We start from the raw sequence: 27,479 nt of genomic DNA, 5'->3' as shown, positions 1-27,479 counted from the left end.
CTCAACTGTTCAATATTCCCGGGTCTTATACTCCAGAGCATCGGATTGTGTCGTTGGCTTTTAAGATTGTCAATATATTCAATTCGATCTTGATTGGAGTTTGATATGTTTCGAGTATAATTTAAACTGATTGGCGGGATTCAATTTTGTTTTTGTCTCCAAGCAACAAACTAATCAAGTGGTTTGTCCCAGGGTTACATTGTTACCATTTCTGAGTACACTTGGTTCTGGGTCTGGTAGTTCTGCTGCTTTTAACTCTCTTAAAGGTATACCCACATCTTCATAACAATTTTTAACATTATTCAGTCTTTTGACCCTAACTGATGTTAGCATTTGTTTCTGCATCCTGCCACTTTTATTTACTAAATTTTTTACTTCCCTAACCATCTTTGTTCATTTTCCAATCTAAGCAAATCTCCATATGATGATGTTAGTCTCAGTTCTGTTCAGCTGTGTGTCCTCCCTGTGTAGGTTCAACCTGCCCCAGAAATCTAAACCCTTCCATCCTGCACTATTTCTTCACACACACAATCAATCATATTATCTCTGCACTCACTCTCGTATCTGCCTGACTCACTCTCTCTCTCTCTCTCTCTGCAATTAGTCATAGAGTCAGACAACACGGAAACAGACTACGTGATCCAACTTGTCCATGCAGATCAGTTATTCTGAATTAATCTAGTCTCGTTTGCCAATGTGTAGCCCATATCCCATTGAGCTTTTGTATTCATGGTCTCATCCAGATGACTTTTAAATGTAATTGTACCAGCCTCCACCACTTCCTCTGGCAGCTCACTTCACACACACACTCCATCCTCTGTGTGAAAACATTGCACCTGAGGACCCTTTTAAATCGTTTCCTGCTCACCTTCAACCTATGCTCTCTTGTTAATACTTTGGCTATTCATGAAGCTTCGAGTAAAAAGTGAGGTCTGCAGATGCTGGAGATCAGAGCTGAAAATGTGTTGCTGGTTAAAGCACAGCAGATTAGGCAGCATCCAAGGAACAGGAAATTCGACGTTTCGGGCCAGAGCCCTTCATCACATTCCTGATGAAGGGCTCTGGCCCGAAACGTCGAATTTCCTGTTCCTTGGATGCTGCCTAACCTGCTGTGCTTTAACCAGCAACACATTTTCAGCTATTCATGAAGCTGCCTTCATGATTTTATAAATCTCTATTAGGTCATTCCTCAGCCTCCGATGCTCCAGGGAATATAGCCCCAGATTACTCAGCTTCTCGCTAATAGCTCAAACCCTCCAACCCCAGCAATGTCCTTTTAAATATTTTATGCAAGCTTTCAAGTTTAACACCATCTTTCCTAGAGGAGGGAGACCAGAACTGAACACAGAATTCCTTTTCTGAAAATGTGTTGCTGGAAAAGCGCAGCAGGTCAGGCAGCATCCAAGGAACAGGAAATTCGACACTTCGGGCATAAGCCCTTCTTCAGAATTCCTTTTGTTAGATCTATCCAGTACAGGTTCATAGTTCCTTGAAAGTAGAACTTTGAGTTTTTTGAAGAAGTATCGAAAAGGATTGATGAGGGCAGAGCAGTGGATGTGATCTATATAGACTTCAGTAAGGCGTTCAACAAGGTTCCCCATGGGAGACTGATTAGCAAGGTTAGATCTCATGGAATACAGGGAGATCTAGCCGTTTGGATACAGAACTGGCTCAAAGGTAGAAGACAGAGGGTGGTGCTGGAGGGTTGTGACCTGTAGAGTGCCACAAGGATCGGTGCTGGGCCCTCCAGTTTGGGGGTTGGGTCCACGACTTTTTGTCATTTATATAAATGATTGGGATATCGGAGATATAATTAGTAGGTTTGCAGATGACACCAAAATTGGAGGTGCAGTTGACAGCGAAGAAGGTTACAACGTGATCTTGATCAGATGGGTCAATGGGCTGAGGAGTGGCAGATGGTGTTTAATTTAGGTAAATGTGAGGTGCTGCATTTTGGGACAGCAAATCTTAGCAGGATGTATACACTTAATGGTAAGGTCCTAGGGAGTGTTGCTGAACAAAGATACCTTAGAGTGCAGGTTCATAGCTCCTTGAAAGTAGAGTCCCAGGTAGATAGGATAGTGAAGAAGGCGTTTGGTATGCTTTGCCTTTATTGGTCAGAGAGTCGAGTATAAACTTTGGGAGGTCATGTTGCAGCTGTACAAGACATTGGTTAGGCCACTGTTGGAATATTGCCTGCAATTCTGGTCTCCTTCCTAACGGAAGGATGTTGCAAAACTTGAAAGGGTTCAAAAAAGATTTACAAGGATGTTGCCAGGATTGGAATTTGAGCTATAGGGAGAGGCTGAACAGGCTGGGGCTGTTTTCCCTGGAGTGTCGGAGGCTGCGGGGTGATCTTACAGAGGTCTATAAGGTCATGAGGGGCATGGATGAGATAAATAGAGAAGGTCTTTTCCCTGAGGTGGTGGGTTCCAGAATTAGAGGGCATAGTTTTGGGGTGAGAGGGGAAGACATAAAAGGGACTTGAGGGGTAACTTTTTCAAACGGGGGGGGGGGAAGGCGGGGGGAATGTGTATGGAATGAGCTGCCAAAGAAACTATCAGAGGCTGGTACAATTACAACATTTAAAAGGTATCTGGATGGGATTATGAATAGGAAGGATTTAGATGGATGTGGGCCAGGTGCTGGCAAATGGGACTAGATTAGGTTAGGATATCAGGCCAGCATAGATGAGATGGACCGAAGGGTGTGTTTCCATGCTGTGCATCTCTATGACTCTCTCCCATGCCTCATTCACCAAAATTGCACTCCCGTGTTTTTCCCCAGGGGAAGGTTATGACTGCAAATGAAAGTTAGTCTTAATAATTTTATGACCTAAAAATTAGGCCATATAATGTTTATGACTTAAAAATTTTTTTATTATTTGTTTTCAGCTGAACTGTTAAACAGGAGCCCACCAACCATGATCTCATTGGCTGGAGGAATGCCGAACCCCAGAATGTTCCCCTTTGAATCTGCCAGTTTTACCATCCAGGACGGTCTGAAAATAAACTTCAGTCCGGAAACAATGAAGAGGGCACTGCAGTATTCCAATTCAGCAGGGTAATGTAAAACTATGGTGAACATCAGCAGCAACTGGGAGAAAGTGAGGGCTGCGGAGGCTGGAGAGGCAGAGCCGAAAAGTGTGACGCTGGAAAAGCACAGCAGATCAGGCAGCACATTCTTGATGAGGGGCTTATGCTCGAAACATCGACTCTCTGCTCTTCAGATGCTGCCTGACCAGCTGTGCTTTTCTAGCGCCACACTTTTCGACAGCAACCAAATTGCTCTGCCTCAGTGCCACAGGGGTCAGTGCTGGGGCCACAATTGTTTACAAGGTATCTTGGACGAGGCAAGTGAATGCACTTTTGCAGATGACAGAAAAAAGAACATGCGGAGGAGGGCTATTGGCTGATTAAGTGTGGGTAGATGGAATATATTGTGAAAAAAATGTGAGGTTAATCACTTTGGATGGAAGAGCAGAATATTGTTTAAATGGAGAAAGACTGCAGAAAGCTATGGAACTGAGTGAGTTGGAATACTTATCCATGAATTACGAAAAGCTACCATCAATTTTCGGCATAATGTGAAAGGCAAATGTAATATGCGTCCTTATTTAAAAGGGCTAAAAGTATAAAAGTAAAGTGGTCTTGCTAAAACTATATAAGGCATGTATCAGACCGCGGATGGAATACAGTGAATAGTTTGGGCCCCTTATCGAAGGAAGGGTATAGTGCAGTTGGAGACAGTCCAGGAAAGATTCTTCAGGTGGATACCAGGTTCTGGGGAGACTATCTTATGAGTTGAAGTTGAGTAGTTTGGCCTTGTAGTTACGACAGTTCAGAAGACTGAAAGGTGACTTTATTGAATTACATAAAGTTCTTAGGGGATTTAACAGGGTACATGTGGAAAGATTGTTTCTCCTCGTTGAACCGTCTAGGACCAAAGGACATAATCTCAGAATAAGGGGGTGGCATATTTAAGAAAACGATGAGGAGAAATTTCTTCTTTCAGAGGATAGTCAATCTCTGAGATTTGTAGCTCAGGTTGATGATAAATATGTAAGTTAGCTCACTCGCTGGAAGGTTTGTTTTCAGACATTTTGTCACCATACTGGATAACATCATCAATGAGTATTAGAGTCATAGAAATGTACAGCATGGAAACAGACCCTTCGGTCCAACCCGTCCATGCCCACCAGATATCCCAACCCAACCTAGTCCCACCTGCCAGCGCCCGGACCATATCCCTCCAAACCCTTCCTATTCATATACCCATCCAAATGCCTCTTAAATGTTGCAATTGTACTATCCTCCACCATTTCCTTATTCTATACACGTACCACTTCTGCGTGAAAAGGTTGCTCCTTAGGTCTCTTTTATATCTTTCCCCTCTCACCCTAAACCTATGTCCTCTAGTTCTGCACTCCCCAACCCCAGGGAAAAGACTTTGCCTATTTACCCAATCCATGCCCCTCATAATTTTGTAAACCTCTATAAAGTCACTCCTCAGCCTCTGACACTCCAGGGAAAACAGCCCCAGCCTGTTCAGCCTCTCCCTACAGCTCATATCCTCCAACCCTGGCAACATCCTTGTAAATCTTTTTTGAACCCTTTCAAGTTTCACAACATCTCCTTCCTATCAGAAAGACCAGAATTGCACGCAGTATTCCAACAGTGGCCTAACCAATGTCCTGTACGGCTGCAACATGACCTCCCAACTCCTGTACTCAATACTCTGACCAATAAAGGAAAGCGTACCAAACACTTTCTTCACTATCCTATCTACCTGCGACTCCACTTTCAAGGAGCTGTGAACCTGCATTCCAAGGTCTCTTTGTTCAGCAACACTCCCTAGGACCTTACCATTAAGTATATAAGTCCTGCTAAGATTTGCTTTCCCAAAATGCAGCACCTCACATTTATCTGAATTAAACTCCATCTGCCACTTCTCAGCCCATTCGCCCAACTGGTCAAGATCCAGTTGTGATCTGAGGTAACCCTCTTAGCTGTCCATTGCACCTCCAAATTTGGTGTCATCTGCAAGCTTACTAACTGTACCTCCTATGCTCACATCCAAATCATTTATGTAAATGACAAAAAGTAGAGGACCCAGCCCCGATCCTTGTGGCACTCCACTAGTCACAAGCCTCCAGTTTGAAAAACAACCCTCCACCACCACCCTCTGCCTTCTACCTTTGAGCCAGTTCTATATCCAAATGGCTAGTTCTCCCTGTATTCCATGAGATCTAACCTTGGTAATCAGTCTCCCATGGGGAACCTTGTCAAACGCCTTACTGAAGTCCATATGGATCACATCTACTGCTCTGCCCTCATCAATCCTCTTTGTTACTTCCTCAAAAAACTCAATCAAGTTTGTGAGACATGATTTCCCATGTGCAAAGCCATGTTGACTATCCCTGATCAGTCCTTGCCTTTCCAAATACATGTACATCCTGTCCCTCAGGATTTCCTCCAACAACTTGCCCACCACTGAGGTCAGGCTCACCAGTCTATCATTCCCTGGCTTGTCTTTACCGCCTTTCTTAAATAGTGGCACCACATTAGCCAACCTCCAGTCTTCCAGCACCTCACCTGTGACTATCGATGATACAAATATCTCAGCAAGAGGCCCAGCAATCACTTCTCTAGCTTCCCACAGAGTTCTCGGGTATACCTGATCAGGTCCTGGGGACTTATCCACTTTTATGCATTTCAAGACATCAGCACTTCCTGCTATGTAATATGGACATTTTGCAAGATGTCACCATCTATTTCCCTCCAGTCTATATCTTCCATGTCCTTTTCCACAGTAAATACTGATGCAAAATACTCATTTAGTATCTCCCCCATTTTCTTCAGCTCTACACACAGGCCACCTTGCTGATCTTTGAGGGGCCCTGTTCTCTCCCTAGTTACCCTTTTGTCCTTAATGTATTTGTAAAAACTTTTTGGATTCTCCTTAATTCTATTTGCCAAAGCTATCTCATGTCCCCTTTTTGCCCTCCTGATTTCCGTCTTAATTATACACCTACTTCCTTTAGTCTCTTCTAAGGATTCACGTGATCTATCCTGTCTATACCTTACATAGTTAAAAATCACACAAGTGTGCTTCCAATTAAACCTGTTGGACTATAGCCTGTGTGCTTTTTAACTTTGTACACTTCAGTCCAACACCGGCATCTCCAAATCATACCTTACATATGCTTCCTTCTTTTTCTTAACCAAACTCTCAATTTCTTTATAACCTGGTGTTGTGTGATTTTTTAACTCAATTTCTTCAGTCATCCAGCATTCCCTATACCTACCAGCCTTTCCTTTCACCTTAACAGGAATATACTTTCTCTGGATTCTCGTTATCTCATTTCTGAAGACTTCCCATTTTCCAGCCGTCCCTTTACCTGCCAACATCTGCCCCCAATCAGCTTTCGAAAGTTCTTGCCTAATACCGTCAACATTTGCCTTTCTCCAATTTAGAACTTCAACTTTTAGATCTGGTCTATCCTTTTCCATCACTATTTTAAATCTAATAGAATTATAGTTATTGGCCCCAAAGTGCTCCTCCACTGACACCTCAGTCACCTGCCCTGCCTTATTGTCTCCAATGAAGTGCTGAAGCAGTGAGTCTGTAAAACTCGTTACCACAGAAGGCTATCAAGGCTGGTACGTTAAGTATCTTCAAGGTAGACAGATGATCAGTCAGTAAGGGAATCAAGCATTATGGGGGAAAGTCAAGAGAGTGGCTTTGATCAGCCCTGGTCAAATGATGAATGGTGGAGAAGATCTGATGGACTGAATGGCCTATTTTTTTGCTCTAGTCTTATAGTCTTATGTGTCCAAAGGCTTAGAGTTCATGTGTAGTTTATATTGTTTCAAAAAGCTGATGCCAGTAAAAGTAATCAAATCAGCTGTTGAATTAGCCTAAAAACCTGAAGCATTGATGATATCATTTGAACAGTCACTGCCTGTTCCACAACCCCATTTGAGAATCTCAATAGCTTGGGGAGAGGTCATCTCTGGGAATTATGGAAAAGGTAATTCCAGTGGTACCCAAAAACATCAAGATCATTGTAAAAATTTGCCTTCATGGGACGTGGATGTCATTGGCTGGGCCAGCATTTTAAGTCCATCCCTAATTGAGTCAACTGCATTGCTATTGGAGTCACATTTTATGACCAGGTGAGGATTGCATATTACCTTCCCTAAAGGGTATTAGTAAACCAGCTGGGTTTTTATGGCATCTAATTCACAGTCATCATTTAATTCGAGTGTTTTTTGAATTGGATTCAAAATCCACCATTTGCCACAGATAGGATTTGAACCCAGAACTTTAGCCTGGGGTTCTGAATCATTAGCCCAGTAACACTACTATTAAGCCGCTATTTTCCTGTATACTGGCACGCCTGAGAATGGAAGCACTGGATTGGTTTCTGTGTGCAGTGAGCTGCCTTTCAGGTAGCATCTCCCAAAGAGACCTCTGAAAACTTTGAAGTTATCCCTAAAAACATCCAGTGCATACTTCGGCCCAAACTGGAGCCTCATAATTAAGCAAGAACAATCCCATCAGAGATTCTGAAGACATGGGGACTCCATCAAATCAGTCCTTAGCAACCTATACAGGTTAGCCAGTTGATGCGAGAATGGAGCATTGAAGACAAATTTATTCGCAACTGAGTTATCATCTAAGTACCTTCTGAAAATTTTGTCACTCACAATGATAAGTGATAACCTGGCACTCGAGAATGTTGTTCAATACAAATTGAAAGTACAAAATCCCTGAAAAATAATCTATAGGAATATGGGGACCTTGGATCATAGAATCCCTACAGCGTGAAAACAGGCCATTTGGCCCAACAAGTCAACACCGACCCTCCAAAGAATATTCCACCCAGACCCATTCCCCTGCCCTATAACTGTACATTCCCACTGCCTAATGCACCTAACCTACACATCCCTGAGCAATTTAACATGGCTAGTTCATATAACCTACTCATCATTGGACTGTGGGAGGAAACTGGAACACCCAGAGGAACCCCATCCAGACGCAGGGAGAGCGTGCAAGCTCCACACAAACAGTCACCCTCGGTGAGAATTGAACCCGAGTCCCTGATGCTGAGAGGCAGCAGTGCTAGCCACTGTGCCACTGTGCTGCTCGTGCAGTGGGTGAGTCTGGTCATTGTGTAGGCTCAAAAGACACTGTCATGACTACTCAAAGGTCCACCTAAAACAAGGAAACTCTGTAGTTGCCATCTTAAAATGGTCATCTGGTACACCTAAAAGTAAAATGGCGCAGCTGCAGAATCTTTATCATATGGAAATACTCAATACTACTGCAACTGTAAATATGCAAGCCAAAGGAAGAAAACAGATGACTGTCTTTCAACACTAGGGCATTTAGGAAATTGGAAACGGAGAATTCATGTTTCTTCATCAAGACTTAAATTGAAAAGCCTAGGTGATAGAGATATTCAAGTAAAGGTCAGATCACCAGCACTCGGGGTTAACAAGAATCGCTATATTTTTACACAATCAAAGAACATCTGGACCTAACTATTTCTTTCAATTCCCAGTCTCGAAAGAGTGATATCCTCTTCCTTGAGTATTCCTTGAGTTTGGACTGTCTCAGTTTCAATTAATAATTCCAGGGTCTTGACCTAACACTTCTTGTTTGGAACTTTCAAACTAAGCTCCTTACATTGAAGTAACTGATTTCTTAACAGTTTTCAACGATCTAACTTCCTCAGAAGGAACTATTTTGCTGACCAAACTCCCAAACAAACCTCTGTAAGACTTCAGTAAAGCCCAATCAAAAACTTCTGAAACAATAGGTGTTTCCCTTAAGACAAAAAATAATAATTCAAGAGTCTTCTAACTTTATACTGCACCATTCCGTTTGCTCCAAAAATATGCCCTAATTAAACAAATTCTGAATAGCCTCCAAAAACTGTCTTTTTCATGCTGTTGCTAAATAAGATGGCTCCAGAAACCAATACATTAATCATTAAACCCCTTCAAACCACATCCCAATGTTGCTAGTTTAAAATTGTAAAAGGAGTAATATTCAAGAAAACATGAATGAGCCACCTTTCAGCATAATGCATGCAAAGTTTCAGGCTTCAGACTGATGTCTTATCACTATACAGGTGTAAGTACGAGGTGGATCTGTGGTCACAGCAGTTGCATAAAGTTGACTACAGTTGGTCCAGCAGATACACCACACCCAGTGTAACAGCAAAAAGGACCTCTCAGTCAACTCTGTGGGCAGGGGCCTTCGAACTTCCCAGTTTTTGCTTTCCATTCAGAACACCAATTTTTTTTGTGTCTTTCTGTGTGTGTGTGTGTGTGTGTGTGTGCACGTGCGTCTAACTGTGTATATATGAGTGAGCTTGTGTGTGCGTGCACGCACGTATGTGTGACTGCATTTATGAGTGAGTGTATGTGTATATGTGTGTGTGACTGTACGTATGAGTGTGTGTGTGTGTGTGTGTACGCACATGTGTGGAATGTGTGGAGTTTTATCAGGGGTTAGAATTTTAACTGGTGATATGTCAGCAGTTCATCGATGTTCACTTGTAACTAGAGTGATGCAGCTTCTCCCTGCAAACCCGAGCCAAATGGGCTGAAGGGTCTCTCCTGTGCAGTGTCTCCCTGAGATTTAGGAAGGGTTGCTGTTGAATCTCTATGAAGCCATTCAGCCCGTCTGAATTCTTCAGGACCACAGCACGGTGTCAGGTCTCCTCTCTGCCTCCTCTCCTCGAATTTCTTTTTTGTTTTAGTTGAAAGCCATCAGTCCTAGATTTTGATCTATGACAATTCCATTTGTTGGATAGATTTACACTCCACTTCAATCCCTTATTTGGAGCAAGGAGTCTTCCCCTCATGAAATATCTCATTTTATACCATATCCTCCAGTGCTAAACACTTATAGTTTTTTTTTGTTTATTCATTCATGGAACGTATCCGTTTCTGACAAGATGCATTTGTTGGCTGTCCCTATTTGCATTGAACTGAGGAGTTTGCTTGGGTCAATTCAGAGGTAGTCAGGCAAGACTCTGGGAGAACACAATAAGCTAGACAGGAGGTGGAGAAGTCGATGTTTCAGGTGCAACCCTTCAGCCAATTCAGAGGGAAAAAAACGGGATAACTACATTGCTGTGTGTCTGGACTCCCATGTAAAGATGGCAGATTTCCAATTCAATAGGGCATTAGTGAATGAGATGCACTTTTACAACAATAGTCATTGTTAGAAAAGCTTTTAAATTCCAGAATCATTAACTGTGTACCCTGGAACTCTGTGGGAAGCTAGAGAACTAATTGCTGGGCCTCTTGCTGAGATATTTGTACCATCAATAGTCATAAGTGAGGTACCGTGTACTGGAAGTTGGCTAATGTGGTGCCACTGTTTAAGAAGGGTGGTAGGGACAAGCCAGAGAACTGTAGACCAGTGAGTCTGATATCGGTGGTGGGCAAGTTGTTGGAGGGAATCCTGAGCGACAGGATGTACATGTATTTGGAAAGGCAAGGACTGATCAGGGATAGTCAACATGGCTTTGCACGTGGGAAATCATGCCTCACAAACTTGATTGAGTTTTTTGAGGAAGTAACAAAGAGGATTGATGAGGGCAGAACAGTAGATGTGATCTATATGGACTTCAGTAAGGCGTTCAACAAGGTTCCCATGGGAGACTGATTACCAAGGTTAGATCTCATGGAATACAGGGAGAACTAGCCATTAGGATATAGAACTGGCTCAAAGGTAGAAGATAGGGTGGTGGTGGAGGGTTGGTTTTCAGACTGGAGGCCTGTGACCAGTGGAGTGCCACAAGGATCGGTGCTGGCTCCACTACATTTCGTCATTTATATAAATGATTTGGATGTGAGAGTAAGAGTTACAGTTAGTAAGTTTGCAGATGACACCAAAAGTGGAGGTATAGTGGATAGCGAAGAAGGTTACCTCAGATTACACAAGGATCTGGACCAGATGGGCCAATGGGCTGAGAAGTGGCAGATGGAGATAAATGTGAGGTGCTGCATTTTGGGAAAGCAAATCTTAGCAGGACTTATGCACTTAATGGTAAGGTCCTAGGGAATGTTGTTGAACAAAGAGACCTTGGAGTGCAGGTTCATAGTTCCTTGGAAGTGAAGTCGCAGGTAGATAGGATAGTGAAGAAGGCATTTGATATGCTTGTTTATTGGTCAGAGTATTGAATACAGGAGTTGGGAGGTCATGTTGTGGTTGTACAGGACATTGGTTACGCTGAAAATGTGTTGCTGGTTAAAGCACAGCAGGTTAGGCAGCATCCAAGGAACAGGAAATTCGACGTTTCGGGCCAGAGCCCTTCATCAGGAATCTGGCCCGAAACGTCAAATTTCCTGTTCCTTGGATGCTGCCTAACCTGCTGTGCTTTAACCAGCAACACATTTCCAGCTCTGATCTCCAGCATCTGCAGACCTCACTTTTTACCAGGACATTGGTTAGGCCACCATTGGAATATTGTGTGCAATTCTGGTCTCCTTCCTATCGAAAAGATGTTGAGGCTTGAAAGGCTTCAGAAAAGATTCACAAGGATGTTGCCAGGGTTGGAGGATTTGAGCTATAGGGAAGAGGCTGAACAGGCTGGGGCTGTTTTCCCTGGAGTGTCAGAGGCTAAGGGGCGACCTTATAGAGGTTTACAAAATTATGAGGGGCATGGATAGGTTTAGCAGACAAAGTCTTTTCCCTGGGGTAGGGGAATCTAGAACTAGAGGGCATAGGTTTAGGGTGAGAGGGGAAAGATATAAAAGAGACCTAAGGGGCAACCTTTTCACACTGACAATGGTACGTGTATGGAATGAGCTGCCAGAGCAGGTGGTGGAGGCTGGTATAATTGCAATATTTTAAAGGCATCTAGATGAGTATATTTATAGCAAGGGTTTGGATGGATATGGGCCAGGTGCTGGCAGGTGGGACTAGATTGGGTTGGGATATCTGGTCGGCATGGACGGGTTGGACCAAAGGGTCTGTTTCCATGCTGTACATCCCTATGACTCTAGAATTTGTTAATGTGTCATTCTTGTTCATTACTGAAACCTACACCATGCTTCCTCTCAACCAAGGTCTGAAAGTCAAGGAAACTGGGGACTTTATGTACTTTGTTAGAATGTTTAGTTTTTATGACAACTCCAGGGACAGACTTGACTTCCAAAACACTACCTCAGCTTTGAAAAATGTGAGAATGAAACATCAGGTCATAAATGACAGAGAAATTTAGACCATGCCTGAATTTTTGTTTTGTTGTAAATGAGGAACTGAATTTTACTATTTGTTTAAATCATTCTGACTTCTGAACTGATAACACTGTGATCTTTGAGAGGGTGAGAGCTCTGAAGTGGTAAACATAATTGCTTGTGTGCTGGTGTGTGTTACAGAATTCCAGAATTAGTCTCCTGGATGAAGGATCTGCAAAAGAGTGTTCATAACCCTCCAACCGTCAACTACAGTCCTGATGGAGGAAAGATGGAGCTCTGTGTCACCAACGGCAGTCAGGAGGGATTAAGTAAGGTGTGGCAATTATTGCACAGGCTGTCTGGAAAGTTGCCAACTAAATAAAATATTGATGGGTGGGGCAGTTTCCAAAGCAAAAAGAACCTAATGGATAATAAACACAAAAAGATACATGTGGGACATGGCTCCTCTGGCTGTGACAGCTCTTATTGCCCATCCCCTGGAGGAGGCAGTGCTGAGCCACTTTCCTGGACTTCTACCGTCATCGGGGAGTTGTGGGAGTATGGTTAGGAGAGGAATTTCTTGGCCCAGGAACTTTGAGGGAACAGCGATTATTGTTCCAAGTCAGGATGGCAAGCAGCTATGTTAAGGAAGTTTCTTCTTCTATGTGCAAACAAGCGATAATTCTCAGAATAAGTAGGAGTTGAGGAGGAATTTCTTCTCTCAAGAGATGCACGAATCTGTAGACTTCTTTACCACAAAGGATATTGCCAGGGTTGGAGGATTTGACCTACAGGAAGATGTTGAATGGGCTGGGGCTGTTTTCCCTGAGTGGCAAGAGGCTGAGGGGGTGACCAGATAGAGGTTTATAAAATCAGTGGGGGGTTTGGATAGGATAAATGGGCAAAGTCTCCTGGGATGGGGGAGATCAGAACTAGAGGGCATAGGTTTACGGTTAGAGGGGAAAGATATAAAAGAGACCTGAGGGGCAATTGTTTCACGCAGACGATGGTATGTGTATGGAATGAGCTGCCAGAGTAAGTGATGGAGGCTGGTACGATTGAAACATTTAAAGGGCACCTGGATGGGTATATGATTGGGAAGGGTTTGGAGGGATATGGGCCGGATTGGATTGGAATATCTGGTCGGCATGGACAAGTTGGACCGAAGGGTCTGTTTCCGTGATGTACATCTCTGTGACTCTATAATTCTCAGCACTATCGAGGCTGGGTCATTAAGTATATTCAAGGTTCCGATTTCTCAGCTTGTTAATCAGGGAGGGAATCATGGATTATTGGGAAAGGTTAGGAAACTGCGATTGAGAATTATGAGGATCTGATTGAAAGGGGCAGCAGATTCAATGGGCTGAAAGGCCTATTTCTGTTCATTATGCCTGACAGTCTTATGGCCTTACAATTGTCAGGGAGACTATCCCCAAGAGTAGCTGCCAATTTGCAATGGAGTAAATGTAGTGAAAATACGAGAATGTAAGAATTAAGAGGAGTCGATCATATGGTTAGTCCAGCTGGTTCTGTTCTCCTGTACAATCTTAAGGTTGAACTCCACTTTGTCTCCCACTCCCTATTTCCCTGAGAAACCAAAAGAATCTATCAATCCCAGTTTTAAATATATCCATAACCCTCGAGGGTAGCAGTTCCCCACTGATTCGCAATCTTTTGAGTCGGAGTCATTTCTCATTACCATTCAAAATGTTCAGCTCCTTCTCCTGATACTGTGTCCCCTCCCCCCTCCCCGTGTTTAAGATTCCCCGCCCAGCAGAAACAGTCTCTTGGTATCTGCTCTGTTAAAGCTCCCTCAGAGCCCTGTCCAAAGAGGTGATCTCACTGAACCAAACTCTAGAGAATATAGGAGGAGAAAGTGAGGACTGCAGATGCTGGAGATCAGAGCGGAAAAGGTGTTGCTGGAAAAGTGCAGCAGGTCAGACAGCTTCCAAGGAGCAGGAGAATCGACGTTTCGGGCATGAGCCCTTCCTGAAGAAACGTCGATTCTCCTGCTCCTTGGATGCTGCCTGACCTGCACTTTTCCAGCAACACATTTTCAGCTGTAGAGAATATAGGGCCAATTTATGGAGTTCCATACCATTGAGTAAGCTACACACTCACCTCCTTCCCCCCCCCCCCACCATGTGAGGGACCAATTTGGTGTGCCTTCACTGTCCTGCCTCCAATACAAGTGTATCCTTTCATAAAAAACAGGAGGTGATGGCCCTTTCACTGTATTATCACTGTATTATTGATCCAGAGACCCAGGTAATATTCTGGGGACCCAGGCTCAAACCCTGTCATGGAAGATGATAGTGTTTCAATTTGATAAAATTCAGCAGTTCAGAGTCTAAAGATGACCATGAATCCGTGGTCAATTGTCATGAAAAGCTCATCATGTGTATTAATCTCCTTCAGGAATGCAAATTGCCACCCTCGCCCAGTCTGGCAGATATGTGACTCCAGACCCAAAGTGGTTGACTCTTAGTTGCCCTCTGGGCAATTAGGGATGGGCAATAAATGCTGGCCTGGCCAGTGATGCCCACACCCCGTGAATGAGTTGAAGAAAGGGGCTGAGGAACCTGGAACCCAGTAAATCATTTCACAGATAAGATGAGGAGACATTTCTTGGTGCAACCAGTTGTGAATCTATGGGATATTCTACCCTGGTGGTTTTGTGCCCATCATTGAATGCATTTAAGGCTGAGATAGCCAGACCATAGAGCCATACAGTACAAAAGAGGCCCTTCAGCCCATTTGGTCTGTACCGGCATGGTGGCACAGTGGTCAGCACTGCTGCCTCACAGCACCAGGGTCCCAGGTTCGATTCCAGCCTCGGGCGACTGTTTGCATATTCTCTCCGTATCTGTGTGGATTTTCTCCAGGTGCTCCAGTTTCCTTCCACAGTCCAAAGATGTGCAGGTCAGGTGAATTGGCCATGGTAAACTGCCCTTCGTGCTAGGTGCATTAGTCAGAGGGGAATGGATCTGGATGGGTTACTCTTCAGAGGGTCAGTGTGGACTGGTTGGGCCGAAGGGCCTGTTTCCACACTGCAGGGAATCTAATCTAATCAAATCAAATGCACTACTATCCAGACTAATCCCACTTTCCAATACTCGGCCCGTAGCCTTGCATACATTAAGGGCTCATCCAAGTATCTTTTAAAGCGGGCAAGACATACGAATGGGATGGGGGGTGAGCTGAGAGAAGTCAGAAGAACAGCATGGGGTGGAATGCATACGTGATATAACTGCACAGATGACAATATTGTATCACCAAGTCACCCTTTATTTACATTTATACAGTACATTGGCTGAGAACAGCCAACTCAGAGTCAGTGAGGAGATTCTGAATCCCATGTTTTGACTTTATTTTTCCCCAGTTATATTCTTTCCTTTTTGTTTTGTTTCCCCCACACTATTGCCATTCCAGCAGAAGTGCTCATATTCCCCAGCACTCACATTTGTGTGTGTAAGATATAGTGAAAAAAAATTTTACTTCCCTTTTTTTGTATTGTATTAAACTGTACAAAGTACAAACAAGCTGTCACCAATGAACAATAAACAGCAGTTTGCGAGAAACAGCAATTTCCAGGAGAAAGGGGCAGTAAGGGCCAAACCCCCAAATCCCATAACCAGTTCAAATGGAAATGTGGACAATATCCCCGGTTTATACTGGTCAGCCAGACCCAGGTTAAGGATCCTAATCAAGGATCTCATAGTCAATAAGATCCACCTGGTTTCAATCACTACAGTAGGAAAGATGGAAGATTGAGTTGTTATCTTATTAAATGCAATGCAAACGTTTTGTGGATCTCTACTCGTAAATAATATTCACTATTAAAGCTAATGGGGAATGCTGGAGAAAGGTCTCTGTTCGTTTCTCCTGTAAGGTGACATGGTGATGTGATGTTTGGGAAGGAGGTTGCTCTCAAACCTTCTCACAGGGATTTCTGTGTTCCCTCTGCAGGTATTTGAGATGCTCATAGCTCCTGGTGACTTCATTCTTCTCGACACACCGACGTATCCTGGGACATTATCAGCAGTAAGAAGTGCCTGATGTTTGCTTGCAAAGGGCCAATTCAAAGGGGAGGCAATGGCCTAGTAATATTACCACAGGACTATTAACCCAGAGACCCTGGTGATGTCCTGAGGACCTGGGTTTGAATTCTGCCCTGGCAGCTGGTGGAATTTGAATTCAATGAGGAGAAAACAGTTTAATGTTGACCATGAAATCATTGTCGATTGTTGGAAAAACCCATCTGGTTCATTAACGTCTTTTAACTGCCATCCTTACCTGGTATGGCCTACATGTGACTCCAGACCCACAGCAATGTGCTTGACTCTTAAACAGCCTTCTGGGAAGGTCAGTAACACTGGCCGAGCCAGCGATGCCCTCATCCCATTTATAAAATAAAGCGCATTCCTGTCCACGCAGGGTCACAGCATCATTACAGCACAGAGGAAGACCATGCAGCCCACCTTCTAGGCGCCAACCAGACATATGAGTATCTCACCTCATTGCATTCTCCTATCTTCTCCCCACAACCCTGCGTATTCTTCCCAATCAAATAACCGTCCAATTCCTTTCTCAATGTTTTAAGGGAAGCTGCCTCCAGCACATTGTCAGGCTATATACTCCAGGCTCTGAACAGTTATTGTGGAAAAATGGTTTTCCTCAAATCGCTTTTTTTCCTTTGTTTATGAATTGGTTAAATCTGTGCACTCTCCTTCTTGACCCCATCATGAATGGGAACATTTTCTCCCTCGTTAATCAGTCAGGTGGACATAAAAGATCCCCTCCCGCACTACTTAAAGACTAGCAGGGTTATTATCCCTGCTGTATTGTCCTGATTAACATGTATCTGACAATCAACATCACCAGAAACATGCTGTTTCTCCATCATTGTCATGTTGCTGATTGTGAGAGTTCGCTGGAGATCAATGAATTCACTGTTTCCCTGCATTGTACCAGCCATTCTACTCCATTAGCTAGACATCCTGAGAACATAAAAGGTAGTATTGAAGGTAGGGGCTGCATGGTGGCTCAGTGGTTAGCCCTGCTGCCTCATGGCACCAGGGACCCAGGTTCACTTCCACCCTTAAGCAACTGTCTGTGGGGAGTTTGATTGTTCTCCCTGTGTCTGCGTGGGTTTCCTCCGGGTGCCCTGGTTTCCTCCCACAGTCCAAAGGTGTGCAGGTCAGGTGGATTGGCCATGATCTTATTGAATGATGAAGCAGGCTGGAAGGGCTGAGTGGCCTACTCCTGCTCTGATTTTCTATGCCTCATTCACCTTCCCGTACCTCTGCCTGATGCTGGCAGGACCAGGCCTTGCGCTGACCTGAACCTAACACTCTTTCCTGCATGTTCTTATATCCCAGTCAGATGGATGATCCATCCTGATGATGGATTGATTATTCATTCTAACCACCACCAGCACCACCTTCCTACCGTGGGAGCTAGGGCAGTTGAACAATCACATTGGCTGAGATCAACAATTTGCAAAGCCCCTGGGCTGAGTCTGAGAAATATTCTCACTCAAGATCTACATTAATCAGCGCTATTACCAGCTGAAGGGAGGAGCACCCCTTTTAACAAACCATTAATTCATTCACCAGCGCTGGGCCAGGAATGGCTCTTTACTGCATTGAGGAAGGTGCCAATCAGTAAGTCTCCGCTCTTACTTGTTTCTGCTCTTGTTTCTACCCAGCTCAGACCTCTAGGCTGCAAGATCCTCAGCATTTTGAGTGATGAACACGGACTCATTCCTGAATCCCTGTCAGAAGTCCTTTCAAAGTGGGCACCAGAGGAGGCGAAGAATCCGGATTCCGACGTACCAAGGATTTTGTACACAATTCCAAATGGCGGAAACCCAACTGGAGCTTCCATGACAGCTGATCGGAAGCAGGAGGTGTACCAGGTATGGCAAATGCCAGATATTCCTAGACAGTCATGTAACTGTAGTGTTTTAAAGAAGTCTTCACACACAATCAGCCATCTCTAACAGACACACACGGTCCATCTGCATGACATTTTATCACGAGTAACTGAAAAGTATTTTGCAAATGCAGCGATTAAGGCATTTTCGTGTGTGTGTTTGGCTGCTCCTGTTCAGTAAGTTCTTCATTAAATCATCTTTAAAAATCACTTTGCATTTGGACACAAATAATGTTTTTGGCAAGGTTAACATGCCCCACCACTTCTTGACATTGTAGCCAACCCCTACTGCTTTAATCCAAGGGAAATGGTACATTGATGAAGGATTGCTGCCATTCATAAGAGCAGGGTTGTATTATCCAATTCAACTTTCCATCAGAAGGGGAGTGGAACATTGAATATGGAGCTCGGGAAGGGGAAATGGAATTGGCTGAGAACCTTTCCCAGAAAGCCAGCTTGAATACCGTAGACCGAATGGCCTCCCTCTAAGCTGGAACCATTCTATGATTCAATATGCTGTACTGCATAGAACCTACAATGGATTTAGGGTGGCACGGTAGTTCGCACTGCTGCCTCACTGTGCCAAGGACCCAGGTTTGATTCCACCTTCAGGCAACTATGTGGAGTTTGCACGTTCTCCCCGTGTCTGCGAGGGTTTCCTCTGGGTGCTCTGGTTTCCTCCCACAATCCAAAGATGTGCAGGTTAGGTGAGTTGGCCGTGCTAACTTGTCCATCATGTCCAGAGGCTAGATGGGTTAGTCATGGGAAATGCAGGGTTTTCGGGATGGGGGGGTGGGTCTGCATGGGATACTCTTCAGAGGGTTGATTTAGAAACAATGGGCCAAATGGACTGCTTCCACACTGTAGGGATCTTATGATACTATGAACTCCACTTACGTATAGAGGCAGGCTGTATTGGAACAGAATAGTGTTACAAAAATCGAAATCGAAATCCACCCCTCCCCATCTGTGAGCCATACCAGAAGTGTCAACATCTTGTTTACCAAAAATGATCAATTAGTTTCTCTTTTTTCTGAATAACAGCAATAAGCTTTTAAAAAGCTTCTTCAATAGCTTGAAAGAAACATTTTTTATTGTGAACAAACGTATTATTTAAAAAAAAAGTGGCAAACAGATTATTAACTAAGCTACTGAGTCATAGAGGCCGACAGCACAGAAAAAGGCCTTTTCGGCAAATCAAGTCTGCACCTAACTATTCAAAAATAAGCACTTCTTGATTCCCATTTTGCAGCATTGGGCCCATAGCCCTGTCTGTCTTGGTATCACAAGTCCACATCTGGATACTCCATAACAGTTATGAAGGTTTCTGTCTCAAACCCCCTTACAGATGATGCAGATTTAAATGCAGATTACTCCCAAACAAACACACGTTCATACAGCAACAGAACAAAATGACACAGTTCTGCAGAGCAATTGTGATTGAAAAGATGGGGAGAACGTGTGTTGATCAAGAGTCTAAACTAAAAGAGTATACTGAGACGACTTTCTCACAATCCCTTCAGTCGCTTGTCAATAAGCAATGAAAGATGCTTAGTGTGGGTTGCAGGTCAGATTTTACAGCTAAGTTAATAATTCACCTTTCAGAGTTTGAGGAGATCAGAATATTGATTCCTGAAACTTGTTTTTCTGATCCTCAGTTAATACCTCAAAAATATTACTTCAACACCAAGAGTTATATTTTAGCTTACTGAGAAAAATGAGACATTTTTCCCCATTACCAGCTTATTCCAGCCTCCCACAGCTTCCAAGTTTGTGGCAAAACATGCACCAACTGAGTCCAGAGGCTGTTGCTAGGCAACTTTCAGTATTGGATCCCTTCCAAAACCCTGTCTGTAATTAGATGTTGTTAGGTATTTTCTTGTCCCTCTTTGAAAGCTTCTCTCCCAAAGTCACTGACTCATTTCAAACAGAACAAAAGAAAGAAGAACAAATGGATTTTTTTTGGTGATTAAATAAGAGGTATGACACGCTTTGACACCAGTGACCCTGGCCACCAGGAGCTGCTGACCAATCAGAGGCTGTCAGCTTCTGGGTCTTAAAGCCCACTAGTCATGGCCTACTTTTCATGTGATGAGTAGGTAAGTCTTGTTTGTCCTGTTCTCTTGAGGTGAGGGTCACAGGGAGAGGGTGGTTTTGTTCGTCTGCAGGAAGCAGGTGTCACTGGCTAGGGCAACATTTATTGCCCAGACACTTAAGAGTCAATCATATCATTGTCGATCTTGAGTCACGTGTAGGCCATATCAGGTAAGGATGTCTGATGGGTTTAACCTGCCTGTTGTTTTTAACAGTGATCAACAGCGTTTTCACAGTCTAGTTTTTATTTTATCCCAGATTTTGGATTTGAATTTAAATTTCACCATCTGCCATGGCGGGATTCAAACAGAAACAGATTCACAGAATATTAGCCTGGGATTACTGACCCAGTGACCCACCCCATGGTATGTCATGTTGGTCAGAGGCAAAGGCTGGGCTTTCAGAGGCCACCTCTTTGCCTGCCAGTCGTGGCTCTGATTGGGGCAGCTGGAGGGGCTGCCCCCTCACCAAACCTGGTGAAATAACTCCACAAAGGCTGGACTCCTGTCACTGAGTCACCCTTTGTTCACTGGTCCAGAGTCCGTGACACTGGTCCAACTTCCTCAGAGCCAGCTCCTCAAGCGAGCAGAACGCCTGACACTCCTGTTTCTATCTGTCAGCCAGGGCTCCCAGGTTAACATTCCCAGTCAGGGAACTCACCATTACAATCACTGTGGTTGGTAGCTGTGGTGTCTCAATCAGCAAACTAGCTCCTTTTTCATGCTTGCTGGGCAGGCTGTTGATTTGGGAAATGTTGAGTTGAAGTCATTAAGCAGCTATTCAAGGGTTTTAATTGCTGGTGAATGCAAAAACAACCCCATGGACCTTTCCCATGCAGGGATTGGGTTTCTCTCCAAGCAAACTTTCCAAATGATTTACCCCATCCCCCCGCCACATCCAGAGAGGCTCCAACCACATACCTGCACCATCCCAAAGACTACCTCTTCTTGGTACCTAACCTTGGCCAATTCCACCCAGCCACAGCACTCTGACTGCTAATGCTCTCATTCGGACCTTCTGTCATCTCGAGGCTCGCATAATAGACAACCTCTCGAATTCTAAAACGGAAGAAAACAATGCTGGACGCCGGAGATCTGAGGCAAAGATATAAATTTGATGGAGAAACTCAGCAGGTCTCGCTGCATTCTGTGGAGAGAAAGCAGAGTTAGCGTTTTCGGTTTCTGTGACCGTTCTTCACGTGTGCAGAATAGCTAGGAAAAGGTGGTATATATGCTGAAGACAGGAGGTAGGGCTAAATGATAAGTGGAGACACAGCCCAGAGGGAGAGAAAGACATTCAGAGAAAGGGCTGGATAGTACTAAGCCAAGGAGGCAGAAGTAACGATAATGGGGACCGTAAGTAGATGAAAATTGGTTGGCAGTGCTGAAAGTCCCATCACCAATTTCTGCTTTTGTCTCCAGTTCTAAACTCAATCATCATCAGAAACTCTGCCCACACTGTGTTCGCCTCTCACCGCTGTATTCACTTATCTACACAGGATCGAAGTAAAGTAGCGTACAGGTCTTTTTCAAAAAATTCTCAGCCTTATTTTCCGATCACACCATCACTCCACCCTTCCTGACTCTGTTCCAGACTTACATTACTCGGAGATACCTATATTCTCTTTACTCAGGCCTCAAGGACATACTAAATTTTAATTGCTGTTAGTTTTGCCTTCAGTCAATTAGACGCTAAGATGTTTAAAACCCCCTGATACGTTTGCATCTCTCTATATCCCTTTTGTCCTTTCAGACCTTCTTTGAAAGCATACATTTTTAACCAAAAAGTTGTGCCCTTATGTGACTCAGTGTCAAAACTGGCTTTCTCGTATTTCTGTACAGCATCTTAGATTATTTCATTGTGTAAAGGCTCATTATAAAATCTTGTGATAAGAATGGAAGAAAAGTGTCAGTTTTTTATCTCAAGTTCGAATCCCACCAGTTGAAAATTTTAACTTATTCTTGTCAAAATAGAGGATCAGCAAAAGTGACCGTGAAGCTGTTGGAAATTGTTAACCAAAAAGCACGGTAATGTTTGTCCAGATTTTTTACCCATGACCCGGGTTACCTTGAGTCCGTGACCTCCTTTCTCATGATGTTGCCATCTCAGTTTGGTATGAGGCTCACCGATCCGAAGTAATTAGTTAGCAAACTTGCACAAGAAAGTGGTGAGAAAAATAGCTTCCAAAAGAAAGAACGATGGATGCTGGAAGTCATGCCTTCTGAAGATGGGTCGCTGGACCCGAAACGTTAACTCTGCTTTCTCCCCAAAGATGCTGCCAGAGCTGTTGAAATTTTCCAGTAATTTCTGTTTTAATCTTGAAAATATTCCCATTTGACCCATTGAATCCAGTCTGCAGCTTTGACTCATTATGACACGACAGTTAGATTAAGTTGATATAATCATTTGCCATGGAACCGCGTGCTCGAGGTATGAACTCTTGAAACAGTTATGTCAAGTTAATGTTTAACTTTTATAAAAATACAAGCTAAGCAAGTTCTATTTTACTGAGGTCAAATATTGTCAGGTGTTAAATTTCCAGGAAGTGTTTGGGAAATCCTACGTGCCAAACATTATGATGGAAAATGGAAGTTCATTCTCAAGGAGTAACATGCTAGCACACTGAAGGTTGGCTAGCTAACAGGAACGCAAAGCAGATACAAATGGGTCATTTTCTGGTTGGCAAGATGTACGTGTGGTGTGCCACAGAGTAGAGGGCTGGAGCCTTTATATACATGACTCAGATAAGGGATTGAAGTAAGCTAGTACAGTTTCCTACAGAGTAGGGACCACAACTATTCACGTCATATGTTAACAGTCTGGATGAAGGAACTCAGAGCATTGTTGCTAAGTTTGCAGATGACACAAAGATGCGTGGAGATTATAGTGGTGATTATAGTGGTGCTGGAATTAGTCTAGATTATAGTGGTGCTGGAAAAGCACAGCAGGCCAGGCAGCATCCGAGGAGGAGGAAAATTGACGTTTCGGGCAAATGAAGGGCTTTTTCCCGAAACGTCGATTTTCCTGCTCCTCGGATGCTGCCTGACCTGCTGTGATTTTTCAGCACCACTCTAATCTAGATTCTGATTTCCAGCATCTGCAGTCCTCACTTTTGCCTGGAGAGACAGGGAGTGTTAAGGAAGCAGGGAGGCTGCAGAAGGACTTGGACAGGCAAGAAGACTGGGCAAAGAAGTGGCAGATGGAATACAGTGTGTGAAAGTATAAGGTTATACATTTTGATGGAAGAATAGAGGTGCGGACTATTTTCTAAACTGGGAAAGGCTTTGGAACTCTGAACCATAAAAGGACTTGGGAGATCTAGTTCAGAATTCTTTTTAAGTTTAACTTGCAGACTCAGTTGCTCGTTATGAAGGCAAATGCAGTGTTAGGATTCCTTTGTAGAGAGCTAGAATACGAGAAAGTGAGGACTGCAGATGCTGGAGATCAGAGCTGAAAATACCCACGCCCTCCACCTCCTCCATGATTTTCGCTTCCCCGGTCCCTAACGCCTTATCTTCACCATGGACATCCAGTCCCTGTACACCTCCATTCCCCATCACGAAGGACTCAAAGCTCTCTGCTTCTTCCTTTCCCGCCGTACCAACCAGTACCCTTCCACTGACACCCTCCTTCGACTGACTGAACTTGTCCTCACCCTGAACAACTTCTCTTTCCAATCCTCCCACTTCCTCCAAACCAAAGGAGTTGCCATGGGCACCCGCATGGGCCCCAGCTATGCCTGTCTCTTTGTAGGATATGTAGAACAGTCCATCTTCCGCAGCTACATTGGCACCACCCCCCACCTTTTCCTCCGCTACATCGATGACTATCGGCGCTGCCTCGTGCTCCCACGAGGAGGTTGAACAGTTCATCCACTTTACCAACGCCTTCCACCTCGACCTCAAATTTACCTGTGACCGTATCAGACTCCTCCCTCCCCTTCCTAGACCTTTCCATTTCTATCTCGGGCAACTGAATCAACACGGACATTTACTTTAAACCAACCACAGCTACTTAGGCTACACCTCCTCCCACCCTGCCCCCTGTAAAAACACCATCCCATATTCCCAATTCCTTCGTCTCTGCTGCATCTGCTCCCAGGAGGACCAGTTCCAATACCGTACAACCCAGATGGCCTCCTTCTTCAAAGACCGCAATTTCCCCCCAGATGTGATCGACGATGCCTTCCACCACATCTCCCCCGCCCCTCCAATCGCCACCAGGACAGAACCCTACTGGTCCTCACCTACCACCCCACCAACCTCCATATACATCGTATCATCCGTCGTCATTTCCACCACCTCCAAACGGACCCCGCCACCAGAGATATATTTCCCTCCCCTCCCCTACCAGCGTTCCGAAAAGACTACTCCCTCTGTGACTCCCTCGTCAGGTCCACACACCCCACCAACCCAACCTCCACTCCCGGCACCTTCCCCTGCAACCGCAAGAAATGCAAAACTTGCGCCCACACCTCCCCCCTTACTTCCCTCCAAGGCCCCAAGGGATCCTTCCATATCCGCCACAAATTCACCTTCACCTCCACACACATCATTTACTGCATCCGCTGCACCCGAAGTGGCTTCCTCTACAATGGGGAGACAGGCCGCCTACTTGCGGAACGATTCATAGAACACCTCTGGGATGCCCGGACCAACCAACCCAACCACCCCATGGCTCAACACTTCAACTCCCCCTCCCACTCCACCAAGGACATGCAGGTCCTTGGACTCCTCCATCGCAAGACCATAGCAACACGACATCTGGAGGAAGAGCGCCTCATCTTCCGCCTCGGAACCCTCCAACCACAAGGGATGAACTCAGATTTCTCCACCCCCCTCCCCCCACCTTGTCTCAGTCTAATCTCTCGAACTCAGCACCTCCTTCTTGACCTGCAATCTTCTTCCTGACCTCTCCGCCCCCACCCCACTCCGGCCTATCACCCTCACCTTAACCTTCTTCCACCTATCGCATTCCCAACGCCCCTCTTCCAAGTCCCTCCTCCCTACCTTTTATCTCAGCCTGCTTGGCACACTCTCCTCATTCCTGAAGAAGGGCTCATGCCCGAAACGTCGATTCTCCTGCTCCTTGGATGCTGCCTGACCTGCTGGGCTTTTCCATCAACACATTTTCTTAATTCAAGTAAATCTTATATCTGTAATATTTATATTTTCCCAGTGGGTGGCAGTGTTAAGCTTCTTGCCAACACTCTCTTGGTATGATTCATAATTTGGAGGAGCTGGCTTGATTAGATTACATTACTTACAGTATGGAAACAGGCCCTTCAGCCCAACAAGTCCACACTGACCTGCCAAAGCGCAACCCACCCAGACCCAGTCCCCTACCTTTACCCAACACAATTTTAGCATGGCCAGTTCACCTAACATGCACATTTTGGATCGAGTGAGGAAACCCACGCTGACACGGGGGGAATGTACAAACTCCACACAGAGAGTCACCTGCAGCGGGAATTGAACCCAGGTCTCTGACGCCATGAGGTAGCAGTGCTAACCACTGTGCCGGGTTGGGATGGACAAAGTTAGAAATCACACAACACCGGGCTATCGACCAGCAGGTTTACTTGGCAGCACTAGCTTTTGTGAAGCAGGACCACAAGGTACAGAATTTACAGCATAAGATTATAGTGATACATTGACTCATTGAACAAACCTAGATTACTTTTAAGTCTTTCATCCTTCAGAATGGATTTGCTGCTTTCAGTTTTTTAATATCTAAATCCCAGAACTTCTTTTAAGTCACATTCTCAAGGAAATTTAAGCTTTTTTTTATAATAAAAGGTAACATCTCAGCTCAGACAATACCCTAAAAGTGTGAGTCAGGCCAATCTTGAGTCAGACTGGTTCTAGTTCCAAAGTGGAATTTACAAATACTATATGGATTCACTGCCTGCATTGACTATTTGCAGATTCTGCACTTTTTGAGCAAAATAGAATGTATCTGCAAATACAAATTTACTCCATAAACTTGTGTGTGTGTGTGTGCATGCAGGAGAGAGACAGAGTGAGTGTGTGCATGTGAGAGTGTGTGTGTTTGCATGTGTGCAAGTTTGGTAAAGTGTGTGTATGAATGTGATGGGGCATAAGCCTGTAAGAGGGTGTGTGTGTGGGTGTGAGTGTGGAAGGTACATGTGTGTGCATATGAGAAAGAGCTTGTGTATGTGAGAGGGTTTGCATGAGTGTGTGAGTGTGTAAGAGTGTGTGTGTGTGTGTGTGAGAGAGAGAGAGTATTAAGTGCAGTGGGGTCACCTGTAGTGTGAGATGAACCCAAGGTCCTGGTTGAGGCCATCCTCATGGCGACCTAAGTTGACTATCAGCCTCTGCTCAGTCACTCTGCTTTGTTGCCTGTCCCACCTGGGCTCGTCAGGTCCCAGAAATCATGCTTGATGGTCATATTTTTAGTTTAGTTAATGTAGAGGTCACTCACTGAACTATATTCACATGAGGCTGCCATGTTTCTTTAACAACAAAAGTTTATTACATACATGTTGAATATAATAGCATACAATCGTGATTTAGAACACAGTTTGAAAAATCTTAAAATACTTATTAAATAAAAGACTCAACCTATTTCCCAAAAATGGCACTTTACAGCAACTCACACACAGAGAAATTACCCCACTATCAAGTCTTTAATTTCGACTTATCTGGTTCTCCCCAGTTCCTGTCTTGTTTTACATGTATATTCATGGAAATATCCTACATTCCTATCTTAATGGAGAAACTATGTTCGCTTCTGATCCTAACCTGGTCTTCTCAACCTTAAATGTTTACCTCACCTGTCCTAAAGCACTCCTGGGGTCCTTGCTCACTGATATATTCTAGATCAGCTCACTATTCCAGACTTATTTAAAATTCATTTATTGGATGTGGGTGTCACTGGCTGGGCCCGTTTGTATTGCCCATGCATAATTGCCACTTGAATTGAGTGGCTTACCAGGGCCATTTCAGAGGGCAGTGAAGAATCAACCACATCGTTCTGAGTCTGGAGTCACATGTAGGCCAGACCAGGTAAGGACAGCAGATTTCACTCCCTCAAAAGTATTCCTACAACAATAAACAATGGTCTCCCTTAGGCCAGTGTTTAATTCTAAATTTTCACTGATTCAAATTTCACCATCTGCTCTGATGGGATTTAAATTTATATTCCCACAGCATTAGTCTGGATTACTAGTCCATCACAAATACCACTGTGCCCCCATCTCCCACCTCACCTTGTTTTTTT

At 44.3% G+C, this 27,479-nt stretch overlaps 1 protein-coding gene across 5 annotated transcripts in view; it reads left to right on the top strand.

Annotated features, from left to right (window-relative positions):
* aadat (aminoadipate aminotransferase) overlaps positions 1-27,479 on the top strand; it is a 102,966-nt gene that overhangs the window by 34,122 nt on the left and 41,365 nt on the right. For all 5 annotated transcript variants that reach the window (XM_060835013.1, XM_060834985.1, XM_060835021.1 and 2 more), the window contains 4 exons: positions 2,895-3,063; positions 12,408-12,540; positions 16,176-16,250; positions 17,917-18,126. In XM_060835013.1, the coding sequence (XP_060690996.1) occupies positions 2,895-3,063; positions 12,408-12,540; positions 16,176-16,250; positions 17,917-18,126 (587 nt within the window). The remainder of the gene's footprint in view (positions 1-2,894; positions 3,064-12,407; positions 12,541-16,175; positions 16,251-17,916; positions 18,127-27,479) is intronic.

This window comes from Hemiscyllium ocellatum, chromosome 2, assembly GCF_020745735.1.
Source record: "Hemiscyllium ocellatum isolate sHemOce1 chromosome 2, sHemOce1.pat.X.cur, whole genome shotgun sequence".
In the NCBI taxonomy this organism is placed as follows: Eukaryota; Metazoa; Chordata; class Chondrichthyes; order Orectolobiformes; family Hemiscylliidae; genus Hemiscyllium; species Hemiscyllium ocellatum.
The sequence above is the reverse complement of the archived record's forward strand: the minus strand, read 5'-3'. Positions and strand labels throughout refer to the sequence as shown.